Source organism: Mustela nigripes, chromosome 6 (assembly GCF_022355385.1).
Source record: "Mustela nigripes isolate SB6536 chromosome 6, MUSNIG.SB6536, whole genome shotgun sequence".
Lineage (NCBI taxonomy): Eukaryota > Metazoa > Chordata > Mammalia > Carnivora > Mustelidae > Mustela > Mustela nigripes.
In genome coordinates this window covers 136,714,248-136,733,412 of record NC_081562.1, presented here as the reverse complement: position 1 = coordinate 136,733,412, position 19,165 = coordinate 136,714,248, and the positions used below count along the sequence as shown (strand labels likewise).

At 45.5% G+C, this 19,165-nt stretch overlaps 1 protein-coding gene across 3 annotated transcripts in view; it reads left to right on the top strand.

The window, feature by feature from the left end:
- The window catches only part of CAMK1D (calcium/calmodulin dependent protein kinase ID), a 430,643-nt gene that overhangs the window by 147,009 nt on the left and 264,469 nt on the right, over positions 1-19,165 (top strand). For 2 of the 3 annotated variants that reach the window (XM_059404325.1, XM_059404327.1), the window contains exon 2: positions 12,646-12,777. The exons of the other annotated variant lie outside the window; for it this stretch is intronic. In XM_059404325.1, coding sequence (XP_059260308.1) covers positions 12,646-12,777 — 132 coding nt within the window. The remainder of the gene's footprint in view (positions 1-12,645; positions 12,778-19,165) is intronic. 3 annotated transcript variants of the gene reach the window in all.

Below are 19,165 nucleotides of genomic sequence, written 5' to 3'. Positions count from 1 at the left end.
AACATACTCATCCTTCAGGGCCTGTGTCAAGTTCCCCCTTCCCCACGAATGAGTTCCCTGATGTTATATATGAATGATCTCTATGAAGAAAAGTTCCTTGACCACCCTCCCCCCTTTTCTAAAAACACTTTTATTGGTGAAGGTGTTCAGGCTAATTGTGAACCACGTCTACAAGGCTGACTCATACCAGCGAATACCAGCCCTATTTAGATATCCAGATATCCCAAAGGTAAACTTCACCATGTAATGGAGACATCTCCTCAGTAGGGTATAGCTAGTTGGACCGAGGAAGAGGATTTAATTAGTTGGACAGTCATTTTGCATAGATGATTTATTGATAGCTCTCATTGTCCTTTTCTAAAATTTTCTCTACTTCATTAAATAAGTTTTTTTTTTCGTTAAATAAGTTTTAATGGAAAAATAGTGCATGTACATAGTAAAGTGGATAAAAAGGAATTCTCCTCATTCTTAGGCCTCTTCCTAGAGGCAACGTTGTAATTTGCTTCTTGTCTCTTTCCAGAGATTGTGTGTGTGGGTGCAAATGAGAACATAATGGGCACTTTGCTCTACTCCTTCATTTTTTTCCCTTAGCAGTATATCTCGGGGATAATTCTACATCCACATCCATAAATCTATTTAATTACTTTAAATGGCTGCATAATACTTCATTGTATTTTTAGATTGTAATTTACTTAGCCAGTCCCCTGTTATAGATATTTCGAATATTTCCAACGATTTGCTATTTCAAACTTTTGAATCATTTTTAAGATTTTATTTATTTATTTTAAAGATTTTATTTATTTATTTGACAGACAGAGATCACAAGTAGGCAGAGAGGCAGAGAGGGAGGGGGAAGAAGGTTCCCTGCTGAGCAGAGAGCCTGATGCGGGCCTTGAATCCCAGGACCCTGAGATCATGACTTGAGCTGAAGGCAGAGGCTTAACCCACTGAGCCACCCAGGCACCCCAAGATTTTATTTATTTAGTTATTTATTTTTAAAAACTTTATTTGTTTATTTGACAGAGAGAGACATACACAGGGAGAGAGGGAGCACAAGCTGGGGGGTGCGGTGGGGGGGGGGGGGTGGAGAGGGAGAAGCAGGCTTCCTGCAGAGTGGGAAGCACGATGCAGGGTTCTATCCCAGAACAGTGGGATTATGACCTGAGCTGAAGCAGACACTTAATGACTGAGCCACCCACGCACCCCTGATTTATTTTTAAGTAATCTCTGCACCCAGTGTGAGGCTGGAACTGTCACGCCCTTGGGACCAAGAGTAGCTCATTCCACCCAACTGAGCCAGCCAGGGGCCCCTCAATCTTTTGATTTTAACAGATTATTGATAGGCCTCCTATTTTTTTTTTTTAATGTAGATATAGCCAAATGTCCTTTTAATGTAGTAATTGTTATTATTATTAGTTTTTGGAGTTCAGTGTGGGGCTTGAACTCATGACATGACATCAAGACCTGAACTAAGATCAAGAGTCAGATCTAACCAAGGGAGCCACCCAGGTGCCCACAATGTAGTAATTATTAAACCAATAAGGACTCTTTTTAATGCAGGATCTTGAAGAACTAATTAAAAACAATATTGGTATGTGAGTTTGGCTGGCATAGAACTTGAAGACTTTTCCATCAAGGTACCTATTGATCCACCTGCCCTTAACCAGAATTAAAATAAAAATAAAAGAGTGCTTAAAAATCAGAGCTTTCCGGGGGGTCCCAAGGAGTAGGGATGGCCATGTGAGAGTGGGCCAGCTGGGATTATCTGAAAATAGCCACCCCAGCTTTGCTATTACTAAGGTGTTGCCCACCATTTGATGATGATGTCCTCCGTCCTCTGTAGAGGAATAGGTATTTGGCATTAGGAGGACATTGGATCATTGTAGCGGTCACAGGCTTAGTTCCGATCTCCTTACTGTAACGGTTGGGAGTGAGAGAGAGGGCCACTCTGAAGAGCCACTTCTGTAGGGAGAATCTTTGTCAAACGGGAGATCTGTGTAGACCGCAAGCAGATGTACCACCTGACAGGTCTGCACAGTTGACAAAGAAAGATGGCACATATCCTGGGAGTTCCCGTTTCATCCAAGTCCCTACCTTGTTGAAGAACAAGAATTCCTGTCCCCTCAAAGGCCCTTCTAGCTGGACTAAGAATCAGATGAACATGAGACAGAGTAATAAGAGAGAACAAATTTTTTATCCCTGCAAAAATCAAATGTAATAGGTGTACATACAGAGAAGCCACATAGACATGAGAATTCCAAAGGCAGGCAAAATGAAATGGGTAAGTAATTCTGAACTAAGGAGAAGGGTAGGGGCCTGGGACCTCAGAGGAAAAGGATGCATTTCCCAGTGTGATAAGAGGAGCAGCGGTTTGCCCTGCCGTATACATGGGTCACTCAGCTCAAATTTACCTCGGTTACTAATCTTCACTCCGGGAAAGACCCTCAGTTTAGATTCTTGTGTGGTTAAGGGAGGGACAGAAGTTTTTCTTGAGCCTGCAGGGTGTCAAGGGCCTTCAGCTCAAAATAATCCGTGTGTCAGAGTGGCACATTTTGGGCGGGGTTGGGGAGGCTCTGTCCCGAACCCCTTTAACCCGTATATCCAAGTGAAATATACCCTTGCAACAACACATCTGTGGCTCCCATGGACACTTTATGTGCCTTTCAGTGTTGCTAGCTTTTTAGCTGTGGCTCTAGGAGACTTTGTAATCCCAGAAGAACTGAGTCGTTTGTCCTGTCCCTACCTCCCGGAACCAGGCTTCCATGAATGCTCCCTGTTGTTGAGCTAAGGGGAAAATGACTGACATAGTCATGCTCCATGTCAGCCTTTCACACGTGACTGAGAAAGGGCAGAGATAAAGTATGAGGCCCCGTCAGAGAATCGAAGGGGAAAAGGTGTGCCGTGCAACAAGGCTGGGGCCTTCAAATATGGTAGGGTGCATTCACATGGAATTTATTTGTCTTCTGCATTTGGATCAGTGAAGCAATTAACAGTAAAGATTTCGTGCCACAGGAAAACCTCAAGAAACCAGAGATGTCACACGCAGTGACTGTGCTGGCATTTTGACACCTTCTCCTGTGACAGGCGTTGTCATAACCCTAACTGTTCCGGTGGTTTCAGACACAGGGATGTATTCAGAATGAGAATTGATCCGGGCAAAAATCAGGCTAATGGTATGAATATTTAAGAACGTTTCGTCATGGTTCTTGAAGCTATTAGGAAAACTTGCTAGTCATTATGGGATTTACCAAGTTGAAGAAGAAAATGGGATTTTGGAGTGACAAAGAAGAGCTATTTTCAGGAGAAGCCTCCCTATTTGTCTGCATAACTTACTAACGTTAAAGATAGGTCTCTAATTTGAGCTGGTTGGTGAGGCATGGGTCCAAATTAATAAGGGCCTGACTTATGGATTATTTTTTTAAGAAATGGAATTTTGATACTTTTAGCTCAGGCATTAACATAAACTAACATATGGCTTTCAGTGTAATTGCCAAGTGGAGCTTTTAGAAGACACACTTTAATGAATAGACGTTCTGTCTAAATGGGATACCAATTTTCATGTGTGCATATTTATTCTTGAAGTATGTGAAGGCAAAACTTCTCCTTTTGCTGCCCCCCCCCCTTTTTTTCTTTTTTCACATTGTTTTTCTGCCGGGGCATGGCTTTCTTAAGGTCAGTGGGCTGAATTAGCACTACAAAATGTTATTAGTGGCATGTGAGTTAGTGGAGATGGACTATCGTGAATCAAAGAGACAGCTCTAGAATTCCTGATTCTTGCTCTTTAGTAGACTAAAGAGTACTATGCTCTTTGTATACTCAGACCAGAAAGAGTAATGCCACTTCTGAAATGGTCTAATTTCTGCCTGGAGAGTTGCTTATACTGTCTGACTCCGCTACTGTTTTTATCTCTTCGGATCCTCTGGGGTCACTAAGATTATTGTTAGGCTTAGCAGACAGGTTTCCTTATTTTAAGACTTGATTCTGGTCTGGAACAATAGGTCTGAAAGGCACCTATTTCTTAGACGCTCTAGAGCCAAGGATCGCCAACTTCATTTTTCACTGTACAGTGTTTTTTCCCCCATTTTTTCTCCCTTCAGCCCTTAATATTGTCCTGGCCTGACACTGGAGAAAAGAGTATGCTTAGTGGAAAAGAACATTTTAATTTATGGCCCGAGGCCTGGGGGTAACGTCTGTCTGCCCAGTCGCCCAGCACAGTAATGGTCATAGGCCAGAGATGATGGTGTTCACACAGTTAATAACACAATCAATCTGATTTGTATGTGGAATGACTAAAGAGAACGAGAAGGCAATGATCCAGTAATAGCTGACTCTGAGCTAATAGGGCAGATCATTTCAGCACCATCTGATTATTTCTTGGTCTAATTTGGGATGGATATAATTTTGCCGAGCGATTGGTTTCATGGACTATCGTGAATCAAAGAGACAGCTCTAGAATTCCTGATTCTTGCTCAAAATCAGAGGCATCCGTCTCTTTCAGGTGTCACCGGTTCAATTAGATGTACACTGGTGGAGCATCTAAAATGTGCAAGTCACTCTAGGTTGTTGGAGGCTAAGTGTGTTTGTCCATCTTGTGATTAAATTACTATTGTCTGAGAAAAGAATTTATTTTGAAATTATATGCACTTAAAGCAGCCAGCACATGCATTACCCTTTTTAAATACTCTCATATTTGTTCTTAACAATTTCAGGTTAAAGATCATTAGAAACTGGGAAAGCAGAATTCATAGATCCTTAGTTTTGATTTTTATGGTAATAATTGGTAGTGAGTAGGTGGTTAGTAAGCATAGCTCTGGGCGTGGCTTACTGCTGACTTCTTGTCCCCCTTATCCATGGGGGCCCCCCAGTGGAAGCCTGAAATCACAGATAATACTGAATGCTCCATATCCTATCTTTTTCCCTATACATACTTGCCTGTGATAAAGTTTAATTTATAAATTAGGCACAGTCAGGGATTGGTCAACGGTAACGGTAAAATAGACCAATTATAACAATATACTATAATGAACGTTATAAGAGTATAGTCTCTCTCAAAATATCTTCTTGTGCTGTACTCATCCTTGTGTTGGAGCGAGATGATAAAATGCCTACAAGATACGATGGAGTGGGCGAATGATGTAGGCATTGTGACAAAACGTGAGGCTATGTATCATCAGAAGGAGAATCTTCTGCTTCTAGGTCTTGGTTGATTGTGGGAAGTGAACCTCGGGAGAAGGGGGTCAACTGTGTATAGAAGCAGATCTGGAGGTAAGGTGCTCTGAATGGCTCTAGGAAATTTTTTTTTTTTTAACAGTAGGCAGGTAAATTGCTATCTGTAGTTCACAAAACCATTAAACACTGTATTTTCAGTAAACTCAGGAATGTAAGGAATTCCCAGAGCCCTGCCCCCTTAATTTCATTGCCCTTCCATTGGTCAGTTGGAGTTGGAATCATTTCCCTCAGGCAGGACTGGATATGTCCCCTCTCCCCTCGGTGGCCTGGGGTGGATTGGGGGCACTTTCTAGCAAGTATAGTCTAGGGCATGGAAGATCCACCATTAAAGTGTTGGGATTGCCTTCTCACAGCTGACTAGATAAAGCAAGAAGAAACGGCCTTTTTCAGAGCCATCAGTAATAATGTTAAAGCAGAAGCCCTTGTTTAAAAATCTTTAGCCAATATAGAAAATGTGACATTTCCCCGAATCTTAGAAATTCAGCTAGCAAAACATTGTTTATTTCCTCCTGAGTGCTTGGCTTACAATCAGAGTAAGCTGCCTCCAGGTGATGAGATTTGATTTGCTTTGAAATGTGGAAGAGAAAGGGGAAGGATTCAACTTTGGTAATTTGTACAGCTTATCTCCAGAAGCTGAAAATATGTAGCATTTCGAGAATAACTTTTTGTTTGACCTTTGAGTAATTTGTCACAGAGATTTAATTTAGATGGAAAATTGGTGTGGTTTTTTTTAATGGAATGTTAGTGTTCTTTAAAAATCAAATAAATATGTTGTTATAACTCAAGGAAATGCAATCTTTAAAATGCTGGTATTTTTATTTCTCCCATGAACATGTTTTTCCAAAGTCCTTTAAACCATTTAAAAACCTGCCCTCTCCTCTTTCTTACCAAATTTGACTTATTTAACCAGGATGAGGGTTTACGGGGAGAAATGTCATATCCCAATGTCACAAACTTAATAATTTTACCAGTCAGGACAAACCGTGATCTCAGGATTCTTCAGCTGGAGAATATTACTTAAGTGTCCAGGCACACAAATGTGTGGTTTAAAATATATCCAGGAAGACTCCAAGAATTTTTATGCTTTAAGAGAAACCTTTGAGGTTCCTTCTGCCTACACTAGCATAGAAATGTGGAGGAACACTTCGTGAAGGAGGAAAGGGACCATATCATTTTCTTCAACATGGACTGGGAGGTCATTTATTTTGTGGATCTACGGCACTGGGGAGATGTAGAAAGTAGAGAGTAGAGCCTCCAGTGATGGTGATCCTCAGAATTGCCTCGGGCGCCAGGATTGTTAGGTATGGAGACACAGAAAGAGATCGACTTAGGATGCCAGCTGTCACCTAGGCAAGCACTTAAAGAACCACAATGGCAGGTATCAGTATAAGCCAAGCACACGAGGTGGGAAGGCAGTTGAGAAAGCCTCCAAAGAGAGGGAAATATACCAGTGGGAGGCCTTTAAAATATAGATGGAATTTTGCCAAGCAGAAAGAGAAAGGAATGGCGTTGACTGAAGTGGAAAGGTGGGCAGGACTTGAAGCAAGGCCAGGGGTATGAAAAGGTGTGGGCGTGTTTGGGAAACAGCCAGCTGACTGATGTGGTCGGGTGGCGGGGGTGTGTTTGTGTTGGGGAAGTTGGCTGTAGAGTGGATGAGTCCGCACAGCTGGGGTCGGGTCGAGGAGAGCTTTGAGAGCCATAGATCTCTTGCGAAGGAGTTTCAGCTTTATCTCGTAGAGCTGAAACCTCGGGGTCTTAGGTAGGGCAACAACATAACTAGATCTTTGCTGTAGAAAAGTAATGCCAGGATCAGATAGAAGGAAGCAAGTGGGAGGCAGGCTTGCTGGGGGGCAGAGGGCCAGGATGGAGTCCTGGAAACAGTCCAGAGTGAAAAACCAGAATCTGAGCCAGTGCATTGGTGGAGGGATGGAACAGACGGGAATCTGAGCGTCTTACTGAGACGAGCACACTTGGCGATGGAGGTGAGATGAGGAGGAGTGAAGTAGATGGGTGTCTAGCTGGGTTACGGAATTGGTAGAAAGGAGAAAGAGCAGAGGAGGAAGTTTTGGGATACAGATGCTGTTTTTTGCTTTGTTTATGGTGCTCTTCGGAGGCTAGGTGGGAGGTTGAGCCAGAAGGCCCTTGCAAGCAGCTGGAAGGATGAGATTGCCCATGGACGAGATGAAAATTTAGATGAAGATAAGGGGGACCTCAGGAGACGGGGTGGAAACTGGAAACCACTGATTTTTCAAGCGGCAAGTGTGGAGTCCTATGAAGGGAGAGCTGAGGTTGCAGCCTGGGGGAGCACTGAGGTTTGATGAGGGGAAGGGAGCAGGTGGAGGTGGAGACACAATGGACAGGAGGTAGAAAGCGAGAACTGTGCTGTAGATCCAAGAAGATCCAAGTGGGTTTTAGAAAGGAGGCCACACAAGAAACCAGTCAGATGAGCAGCAAGAAGCAGCCATTGGATCGAGCCCTAACCCTCCCCGGGGGCCCAGACCACCTGGTTCCAGGCAAGTGGTGGCGGTTGGGAGTGGGGGAGTTCAAGTGCAGAGAGAAGGGGCCCCGGGTGCAGGCAGAAGCAAACTGCCCTTTCAAGATGCAGGTGCGCTCAGTCTGGCTGGAAGTCTCTACCGTTCCGTTTTAGATGTGCAGCTCGTACAGGGCAACCTCCTTTGACCTCTGTCGTTTTAAAATTGTAACTCTCTGTCCCCGCTTGTGTTCCTAGGAATTTATTTCATTGGATTGTCTGAAATCTTGACTGACTCTCAGATCATTGGTCTTGCCATCGTCCTTCCTGCTACCGGCCACCTCCCCCCCCCCCCCCCCCCCCCCCCCCCCCCTCCCCCTTCCCTGCCCCACCCTGCCCCGCCCCACCCCAGACCGGACACTCACATCACTCTATTGTGTAATTACATTGAAAGTGCCCAAACTCTTCATTCATGTGTTTCTGCTTCTGATGTTTTTAATTAGCTGCCCTGCAACGGGGGAAGTGTCTTCAAGTGGTTTCTATTTATTGCAGGAACAATAACAATTTATGCTAATCTTATATCGCCTGAGAAGGCCAGAGAGCTTTGTCTTTGGAAAGCTTGAAGAAGGTAAATGCACATTGTTTGGCTAAATGAAGAGGCGAGGAGGTGGATTTGCATGGTGGGAGGGTTGGCAGCTCACCCAAAGGAGGGTGGCCCTCTAGACTGTCACCACCGCCCCCTCCGTGCCCCTAACCCCCTTGCTGCCGCACCGCCCCCCCCCCTCCCCCCCTGCTTGAGAGCCAGGCTCCCTGACAGCAGCGTGTATCAGCCCAGGATAGTGTATGGAAAAGGACCATGCAGGGGTTAGGAAACCTAAATTTCCTTTTCTGAACCTTATGGCCTATGTGACTGAACCCCGGCTTCTCTGTCTGCAAAATGGAGGCAACAGTCTTACCCTGTACACTTTTTGGGATTATGGCAAGAATTGGATTAGTTGATGAGTGCCAAAGCGGTTTCTGAATGCCAAGTGCTACACGGCTTCTGTGGTTACTCATTTCTTTCTCCTTTAGGAAGGTAGTGAGAGAAAAGGTTTATGGAATTTTTTCAGCGCGTCCATCCCAAGGTAATGCCATTGAGTGGAACCAGGCAGATTTTTAGTTTTTTTCCTAGAGTAAAACATACATAATATAAAATATATTCCTTTGACCATTGTAAGCATGTAGTTTAGTGGCATTAAGTCAATTCACACCGTTGTGTAACCATCACCACCATCCACCTCCAGATGTCATTTCTCTTCCCAAATGGAAATCCTGTCCCCATTAAACACTGACTTGCCAAAAATGAACTATTGGGATTTTATCAAGATCAAAAGCTTTTGCACAGCAAAGGAAACAGTTAACAAAGCCAAAAGACAACTGACAGAATGGGAGAAGATATTTGCAAAGGACATCTCAGATAAAGGGCTAGTGTCCAAAATCTATAAAGAACTTCGTAAACTCAACACCCAAAGAACAAATAATCCAATCAAGAAATGGGCAGAGGACATGAACAGACATTTCTGCAAAGAAGACATTCAGATGGCCAACAGACACATGAAAAAGTGCTCCATATCACTCGGCATCAGGGAAATACAAATCAAAACCACAATGAGATATCACCTCACACCGGTCAGAATGGCTAAAATCAACAAGTCAGGAAATAACAGATGCTGGCGAGGATGCAGAGAAAGGGGAACCCTCCTACACTGTTGGTGGGAATGCAAGCTGGTGCAACCACTCTGGAAAACAGCATGGAGGTTCCTCAAAATGTTGAAAATAGAACTACCCTATGACCCAGCAATTGCACTACTGGGTATTTACCCTAAAGATACAAATGTAGTGATCCAAAGGGGCATGTGCACCCGAACACTTATAGCAGCAATGTCCACAATAGCCAAACTATGGAAAGAACCTAGATGTCCATCAACAGATGAATGGATAAAGAAGATGTGGTACATATACACAATGGAATACTATGCAGCCATCAAAAGAAATGAAATCTTGCCATTTGCGACGACGTGGAACTAGAGGAGATTATGCTTATCGAAATAAGTCAAGCAGAGAAAGACAACTATCATATGATCTCCCTAATATGAGGAAGTGGAGATACAACATGGGGGGTTAAGGGGGTAGGAGAAGAATAAATGAAACAAGATGGGATTTGGAGGGAGACAAACCACAAGTGACTCTTAATCTCACAAAACAAACTGAGTGTTGCTGGGGGGAGGGGGGTTGGAAGAAGGGGGGTGGTGTTATGGACATTGGGGAGGGTATGAGCTATGGTGAGTGCTGTGAAGTGTGTAAACCTGGCGATTCACATACCTGTAACTCGGGGGTTAAAAATATATTATATGTTTATAAAAAATTAAAAAAAAAAACAAAAAAACACCATAACTTTCAAGTCCCCATACCTTCAATAAGGTACAAGAAATAAAGCCATATAACACTTCAGTTGGAAAGTACATGCTGCACACAGGGATCATAGTGATAAAGGATAGGTCTTTTAAAAAGATTACTTATTTAGTAAAATGAATGAAAATCCATTTAAAGATAAAAAAAACAAAAACAAAAACAAAAACAAAAAACCACTGACTTCCCATTCTCTGCTTCCCCAAACCTGGCAACCACCATTCCTCTTTCTAGGTGTGCATTTGACAGCTCTGGGTACTTGTGTAAGCGGAATTGTCCTTTCAATTCTGGCCTCTTCCCTTTGGACTGACATTTTCAGGGTTCATCCACATTGTGGCAGGTGCCAGAATTCCATCTCTTATATGGCTGAGTAGTCATAGTCCATTCTATATACAGACCACATTTTGTTTATCCGTTCATCCGTTGATGCATATAGTGGGTCATTCCCACCTTTCGGCTGTTGTGAATAATGTGGCTATGAACATGGGTACACGAATATCTGTTAGAGGCCCTGCTCTCTGTTCTTCTGGTAGCATGCCCAGACCTGGGATCGCAGACTGAATTTCAACCTGAGAGAATGGGACTGTAGCCTTGGCTTTGTGACTCTACTGGGGAACTGTCGATGGAGACTCCTGGAGTCATGGCGGGCATCCTTGGCCATCGGGGGCCTGTCTTGTGTCCTTTCATAGGTAACTTGTGGTTAAGCCCCAGCTGCTTAGCACACGAAGCCCCTTACGTATTGAAGTCCCACTGTCCTGCCCTCACCCAGGGCTGCAGATACGTCCATCCCTCCTGAAGTCAGGGACAAAGACAGAGAGCCCTCAATCCAGGAGCGGCAGCAGCCCACCAGCACTGGCTCCCATGGAGACCCCTCCTTCTCCTGTCCTGGGTCCAGGAGTCAGTTCATACACAGAAACTCACTTCCCACTTTGTTTTCCGGGAAGGGAAGAGTTGGTTTCCTTTGGTGAAGTCTGTTGGCAGTGAATGTCTGACTCCACTCATCCCTCTGAGAAATCTGTTGTGGGTTTTTCATATTTATGTTTCATTCTGGTTGGTTCTAGAAGGTTTCTGTCTCTCTGAGGCACATGGTACCATGAGGGAGAATTCTACTCAACTAGTGATTTTGGATTTGGGCAGATCTTTGTTCTCTTATTCTCCATTTGGTTCTTTGGTGGAAAGCCGATCTTCTGCCCCTCAGGTTTATATAATTAGATAGAGACATGAAGGTAGCTGACCCTCTCGAGTTTATGTTCCAGAAGGAACGCTGGCTGAAGACTCACAGTTAATTGCACTAAGTAAAGTGAATTCCTCTCACTGGAAGGGATTTTAAAATACATACATGTTTGTATTTTCTTTGGTCTGTGGTGGAGGCATACCCTTGTCAGATGGGTAAGGAGAGGAAGAGAAAAGTACATTTTCCTTGCCTGCGCATCTCTTTGATGTTGGCTGAAGAACAGAGACCCTGAGGCTAGGGGATTGGGATGACCTTGGTCCTTCTAGTGGTTTCTTTTGATACATGATGTTTTGTCTCTAATTATAACTGTGTAGAAGCCATGTGTGAGTTGCTCCTTGAAGTCTAGAGATAGGAAGTGACTTAGTGGATCACGGTTTTTTCCTTGCTCCGTGTGTACAGAGCCCAAGTTACTGGGGCCTGGAGTGGGCAAAGCCTACTTCTGTTTTAGGCCTCAGGGAAGTTCTGCCCTCCAGGCCAAGTGTGGGACCCAGGCCCTGCCTACTGGCAGGTGGAAGAGGTGACGGGTTGGGGACACAGGTTGGGCTCTGAGGCTCACTGACCACAGGGGTCTTCTGCAGAGAAATGAACCCTCTGACCCCAAATGTCCAGGTTGTATTTCCAGTGTGTTATTCTGCCTTTGCAGAGTTCTCCTCACAGTTTCCGGCAGAAAAGTCTGCCCCACTCAGGGCATCCTGTATGCCTTTGTTTCAGAAAACAACTTAGTGAGAACTTTCGGGTCCCAACCAATTACTTGACCCCATGTCGTTACCATGTGATACACCAACTCATACTTCAGTTACATCTTTACCTGTTGGCGAGAATTAATTGATGTTTGTGACAGGCTCTGAAATTTTCTTGGAATAACTCACCACTGTGAGCTATCTAGAAATTTGAGCATTACTTTCTTGCTTACTTGGGGGTGGGGGTACTGGCCCTGGAGATGGACATGAATTTTCTCTGCAGGAACCAATCTGGGAGCATTCAAGTTTGCTCTGAGGTGACTGCCACCATGTTGTTCTGCAGGGGCTGGGAGCTGCTCCGACCCAGGCAGACATCCCCGTGCATGAGGGCGCTTTGCGTGTGTGCACTGGTTTGCTTAGAGAAGTCCAGTATGGAGTGATGCTCGCCAAAAAGTAGCAGTCATGCTGGCCATTGTTGTTACTATTCCTTAAACCATGGGAACGGGATTGGAGGAGACCCCGGGCATCCCCAACTCCCGAATCTAAGTCTTCTTCTTCTTCTTTTTCTCTTTCTTTGTTCACAGGGGGGCATTTTCTGAAGTGGTCTTAGCTGAAGAGAAGGCCAGTGGCAGACTCTTTGCGGTGAAGTGCATCCCCAAGAAGGCGCTGAAGGGCAAGGAAAGCAGCATAGAGAACGAGATTGCTGTTCTGAGAAAGTAAGTGCCCCAGGAGACAGCCTCCTTCCCCTACTACCACCTTCGGATTCTTTGGGTCCCCATCCAGGGGAAGGAGAGGGCGCCAGGGGCTGGGCACCCGGAGGTCAATGATCGGAATGCTGGAGGGGGTGGGCGCTGTTATTGATGACTGACAGTCCTGTGGTGCGTTCAGAGCACGTTGTGTGTATCTCTATCTTTCTATCTATCTATCTATATATTGGTATCTATCTCATCTCACCCCTTTTGTGGCAGCCATTGGAATTATGATTTCCAAAGAACGTACCAGTCAGGTAGACTTGGTTTTGAACTCACGCTCGCTCAGGGACCTGGAGCTGGTCACTGAACTCCGAGCCTTCCCCATGAACAGAAGTTAAGAATCTCTCCCTCACCGAGCTCCTCAGGAGGAAGGGAGGTGGCACCTAAGCAGCGTTTCTAGGGCACTTTCCACGGCACCTGCTATGTTGTGAGTCATGAGTGCTCAGTAGAGGGTAGCTAACGCTGTCCCCGCTGCTCATACTGTTTCTGTTGTCTTGTTGTCGAGACTTGATTTTACAAGCAAGAGATGAAGCTCAGAATAAAGTCATTTGTCCAGTGCTCTGTGGCTCCTAAGGAGCAGAGCCTGGAGTGCCAACACCACCACAGAGTCCTTTGCACACACTTTAATGGGTCTTCTGCTTCGTGCCACACACATGGCTCCTGGCATCCAGCAAGTTCCACAGAGAGCACTGTTCAAGAGCTTCACCTCTTCGTTGGGTTTTAATTTTGTTTGCCATGTGTGCCTAGAACGGAATCAAAATCCCACCTCCAGCATGGTGACACATACAGAGCCATTCTGATGTGGCTGGATCCCCTCCCCCCCCAAAGTGATGTCTTAATGGGGTGCCGTCCAGTCTGTTCCCTGTGTCACCATGATCAAGCCATCCCCCTGTGTTTCATAGGGTTGGGGAACAAGCCCTTATAGGGTACCAGCTTTTGCATGTTTGGGGAGTGTATCTGAGCATTATGCTATGAAATTCTTAAGAGCTTCTATTAATAAAGGATGTTAGAAATATCCTTGAAATGTTTGGGGTTTGGAGTCAGCACAGAGCAAGAATCTGTGCACAGATAAGCAAAGCAGAGTGGGAACAAGCCTTCTAGGGGCTCAAAACAAAATGTTACCTACTCACATAACCCACCTCTACCACTTGTCTCTCGGGGACCCCTAGTGCCTGCTGAATGATGCTGTCTTGCCCTTGGTACAAACCCAGGGCCACCAACGTGGTCAGGATGGTCTGTCCTGTTCTGCTGTTGTATGTGATACGCGTTCCATAACAAATGGGTCTCAAAAGCTTTTTGGCGGAAGGATTTTTGCTTATTTGTTTGGTTGGTTTCTAGGTTCTCTGGATTGTCTATCTGGGACCCAAAGAGTTTCAGATTGTCCTGGGGAGGATTGCATGAAATGATCCTATGGAAGAGAATTTGGGACAACCAATTACTCTTAAGTACATTAACATCAAGCAGGAAGACATCATGTTAATGAAACATCTATTTAAGTTGCTCATTTTCCAATATGAACTCAGCACTGGGGGAAGAGGGTGTTTGCTGGGTCTTGCAGCCACGCTGCAGATATTTGACATTTCAGATGGGATTCTGAGTGGGCCCAGAACCTTCCAGAGTGTTGACCGTGGGCACAGGGGCTGCCCACGGCGAACCGAGAATGGCACCTTTATTTTTAGGTGACTCCCTCATAGGCTTCGAAGCCACAAAGCCAGGGATGTCAGGTTTTATCCTCAGAGTTATTCTGTGTCTACACGGGCGGGGGCGGGGCAGACAGAGACTTCAGAGGCCAGCTTTGGTTTTTGCTGTGGTCATTCTGCTCTAATTAGTGTCTCAACCCATGCCTGTGTCAGTAATCACTTCCCGGGAGAGGGCAAGGAACAGCAGGGAGGGCTGGAGTTTGGAGTAACTAATTTTGGTCACTTCTCACTGTCAGCTGTTGAAGTCCCTTGAAGTATGACCCTTCTTTCGGGAAAAAAGAACAAAGAAATGATTTCTCAAGGGATAAGAAGGTGATCAATCTCCCGTGCTGATTGATTGATTGATTGATTGATTTGGGTTCTCTGCCAATGATTTGTAAGTGGGAAAATGAGGCAGTTACACATCTTAAGCAGCCAAAAGCAGGGGCTCCTTGGTGGCTTAGTCATTAAGTGTCTGCCTTCGGCTCAGGTCATGATCCCAGGGTCCTGGATCAAGCCCTACATTGGGCTCCCTGCTCAGCAGGAAGCCTGCTTCTCCCTCTCCCACTGCCCCTGCTTGTGTTCCCTCTCTCACTACGTCTCTCTGTCAAAAAAAATAAATAAAATCTTAAAAAAAAAAAAGGCAGCCCAAAGCAAAGCATACAAATGGTAAAGAAAAGCAGTTTTGGAAAGGTTAGAGTGGCATCGTCACAACATTCAAACATTTAACCAATATTTCATAAATTCCTGAGTCAGGTGGCACTGGCACTGTTAGGCACCGAGGTTGGAAAGATAAGATGTCATTCTAGCCTTCTGGGAGCTTCCAAAGATGTCATTCTGGCCTTCTGGGAGCTTCCAGCTGTGTTATAAGTAAGTGTGATAATCTAGATGCCGTGAGAGAAGGTCTGACCAGGGGCTCAAGTCGCAGGCTGCCCAATTCTTCCTTCAGGGAGGGATGTGAGCCAAGGTTGTATTTTGCTCGGGGCAGAAAGGGGGTTCCTCAAACCAGGAGGAGGCTGCACCAGCAGAGGTCAGGGGATGGGAGGCAGGGTGGTGTGCTGGGAAGTGGCTCATTTGACTATGGCACACTGTTCAAGGTGAGGGACAGAGACCTGAGGTTGGAGAAGTTGTGCTGAGGGTGATCGCATACCCCACTTTGGACTTTGAACATCATTCTGTAGACAGTGGGGGGGGGGCACTGAAGGATTTTCGTGGAAGAGCATGATCAGGATTGTTTCATTAAGATTATTATGATAGAAGGCTGGATGGATCTGAGGGGGCGAGGCTTAGTGCAGGGGAGTGGTTTGGAGGCCGTTGGAGGAGCCCGGGAAGCAACGCTTTGAAACAGGAGCTGTGAGCTAGGTTGGGAGAGACAGAGATGAGGGTGTGTACAAAACAGAATACCCAAGACTTAGGGATCTGGAAGAAGTGGGGAGAGGGTTGAGAAGAGCTAGGATTCCAGGAGAACCCTCAGGTTTCTGATTGGATAACTGAGATCAGGAGTGTGAGCACTGTAGGGCAGGTGATGAGTTCTGATTTAGACACACTGAGTTTGAAGGTCTTGGCATGGCCACTTGACTAGCTCGGTCTGGAACTATGATCTGGGCTTGCTGGATATTAAAACTTTCTGGAACCAACAGAACAGAAAACCTTGTGATCACACTTTCCATAGCTAAATCATTTAGATGAGATTGCAAAGAGACCTGCTTTATTCCAAATTCTGCCATATACCCCAGCCATTTGTGTATCTCTGGGCCATTTTTCATTGAAGCAGGCCCGTCTGAGCAAGGCTTGTCCTACGATGTGCCGAGTTCATTGCAGGGTGAGAGATTTATGTCTTTCATTGAATAGAAGTAATGCAGCTAATTTATCCTTAAGCATGTCTTCATACAAAAATAGTTCTAAAATGAATTTTCTACTTGATAAGTGGATATGAAGCCAGGCTCAGAGGGAATAACAAGTGACAAGCATCATGGTGGACAGTCACTACGGAGCAGAGAGCTGATGGCCTGACTTTGGCATCCAGGGGCCTGGATAGCTCTGATTCCATGTCAGTTTCTCTAGCAGCATGGCTGGTTTTCGTCCCACAAAAGGAGACTTGTGTGCCTTATGGAATATCATATGTGATATCATCCCCTCATTGCATTATAGAGCTTCTAGTTTTTGTGCTATTATTTACTTAGAGGGCACGCACTACCCAAATCTCATTTCAAGGCAACACACAAGACATTTTGTGGAGAAGGAGAAAGGCACAAATATAACCAGGCTGCATTTAAATGAGAGATGAAGAGAGAGGGAGATGGAAAACAAATGTATCTAGAGGATCCCTTTTCCTAATGCGGGGGAGGGGACTGAAGTTCAGCTGGGTTGCAGGGGCACCGAATGAATGAAACATGGCCCTGGAGCTCAACATGCTTTTCCAGGGCATACTTTGTAGGCTGCAGAGATTATCTTGCTGTGGGGGGTTGGGGTGGGCGGGAGGGGGGCAGGGATCTGGGTAGGACTGGCTTTTAAATTGGATGTTCTCCATCTGGGTACACTGGGGAGTCTCAGCTGAACATCTTTGTCATTTTCTCCCTAAATCAGTGGCTCTTCACCCACATTAAAATCACCTGGAATGCTTTTCAGACCATCAGATGCTCAGGCTCCATCCGAGACCAACTACATTGGAGGTTGGGGGAGCGCTGCCCCTGCTCCCCACCTAGCGGTTTGGACACTCAGCTGGCTGTGTTGAGAAGAGAATCTTGGAGCACTGAAAAAATAAAATTAAATTAAAAAAAAAAGAAAAAGAAAAAAAAGAAGAAGAGCTGCTTAGGGCCCTTGCCTCCTAGTCGCACCACCCGGCGGGGGAAAGTGCTCTTCTGTGCCCAGCAGTGTGGAAAGATGTGTCCACACACAAACATGCCAGACTGTGCTTCCTTTAAGTGAGAGGTTTCTCTTAGAGGAGGGAACTCAAAGAGCTGGATTTCATCGGAAGCAGGGGAAATTGACTTGAGCCCACCATCCCGTTCGTGGGGAGCGGGCACAGGCAAGCCGCTGGCTGGGCTCAAGAAGGGCTGCTGGCTCTTTGAAGGGGGCAGAATAAAGTGGGGAGGAAGAGCCATTCCTGGACTGAAGAAGCTGGTGTCGGGGTTGGTCAAGGCAGCATGACTCAGCGACGGGGGTACACAGTCTGAAGGGGATCAAAGCCGCTGAAGGGGGCAGATGCCAAAGCCCAGGATTCCCTATGGCCAAGGTCAGGATGGGTTGCAGGAAGTGTGGTGAATCTGGGCCTCCTGGAGAGAGAGTGAATCAACACTTAGCCAGGCACCAGCAGAACTCCAGAGGTCTTGGAGCTCCTTGCGGTAGCCTGGTTCTCTGGTTTTCTTAGACCAGACACATTTCTCTCCATGCAGACCAACGGGGGGGGGGGGGGGGGGGGGGGGGTGGGGTGGGGGATGGGGGAGGCAGCTTGAGCACCCGAAGGCGAGGACAGCTGGTTTTGTATTAAGTAATAGCCTTCAGAGGAAGGTTTCCCCATAGAGGAACTCATTGAAATCTGGCTTGCTTCTGTTCCTGTAGCTTTTTTCTCATGGCAGGCTGGCCCCGTTCACGTGTTGAAATCACTGCCAAATGCCAGTTTATTGTTGTATTAGAGAAACATACGCTTCAATAGAAATTCATTGATTCAGAGAGAACAAAACCACTTTTCCAGTGGCTGAAAATGGCTAAGCTGGTAAAGCAGACATTCAGAGTTTCTCAGGCACCAAGATAGCTTTTGAAGGATCTATGTGATCTATTTCGAAGAGCATATTCTAACAGAGGGAGAACTTTCCTTTGGAAAAGTCATTCTGGAATTAAGGACACAGGCAGAAAGTATGAAGAGTCATGGCAAAGGGCATGTGAAAACCCACAGGGAAGGAGGTATATCTTTTATGATCCCCAAACACTTGCCTACCCCAGAAAACCCTTAGTGCAAGGTCCTTAATGTAGAAACAACATGTCATTCCATTAAAACAGAGGTTGAGGGAGGCACGGTACGTGATTTGGTGGGTGTTGTTGTGCGATTGAAACCACAGTGTTGCCAAGCTTGGAGCAGGCATATGCGGGGGCATCTGCTGAATGATTCCAGGCCTGCTGGCACGTGGACACAATCCCCGGGGCCCCTGTTCAAACCAGTCTCTTTGAAAGCATCGAATTCCAGAGAAGAGCTGACTTTCTTCCCTATGGCCCTAGTAGCGACTTGACCTCAGTCTTGCCTAATTTGCTCTGTTGCTCCCTCTTTTGCTCTACACTACGGCTTCTCTGTTTCTGGGAGCCCTGTGGGTCTGACTCCTGAATGAGGAGACTTTCCTTGCCAGGCAGGCAGTCCACTCAGCTTTGGTCAAACCATCATTTGGCATTTGTTGTATTTCAGCTTAACATTGTATGTGTGGTTAAGAAATCAAAATGGTCTATTGCCAACCCAACTGTAGAGCCCGAGAAACTGCATTTCATGCTTCCTAGTGACCTGCACCTGGTACTTTGTCCATGGGAGATAATCTAGGAACATTTAAAAAAATTTGATCTGAGATCAAATTTTTATTATTATAATTAAATTATTGTTGAGATATGTTATTTTATTATCAATATCTTGGGCATGGCTTACAGAACTCCAAGAACAGAGGGAAAATATGATATCCCTTACCAGAAAG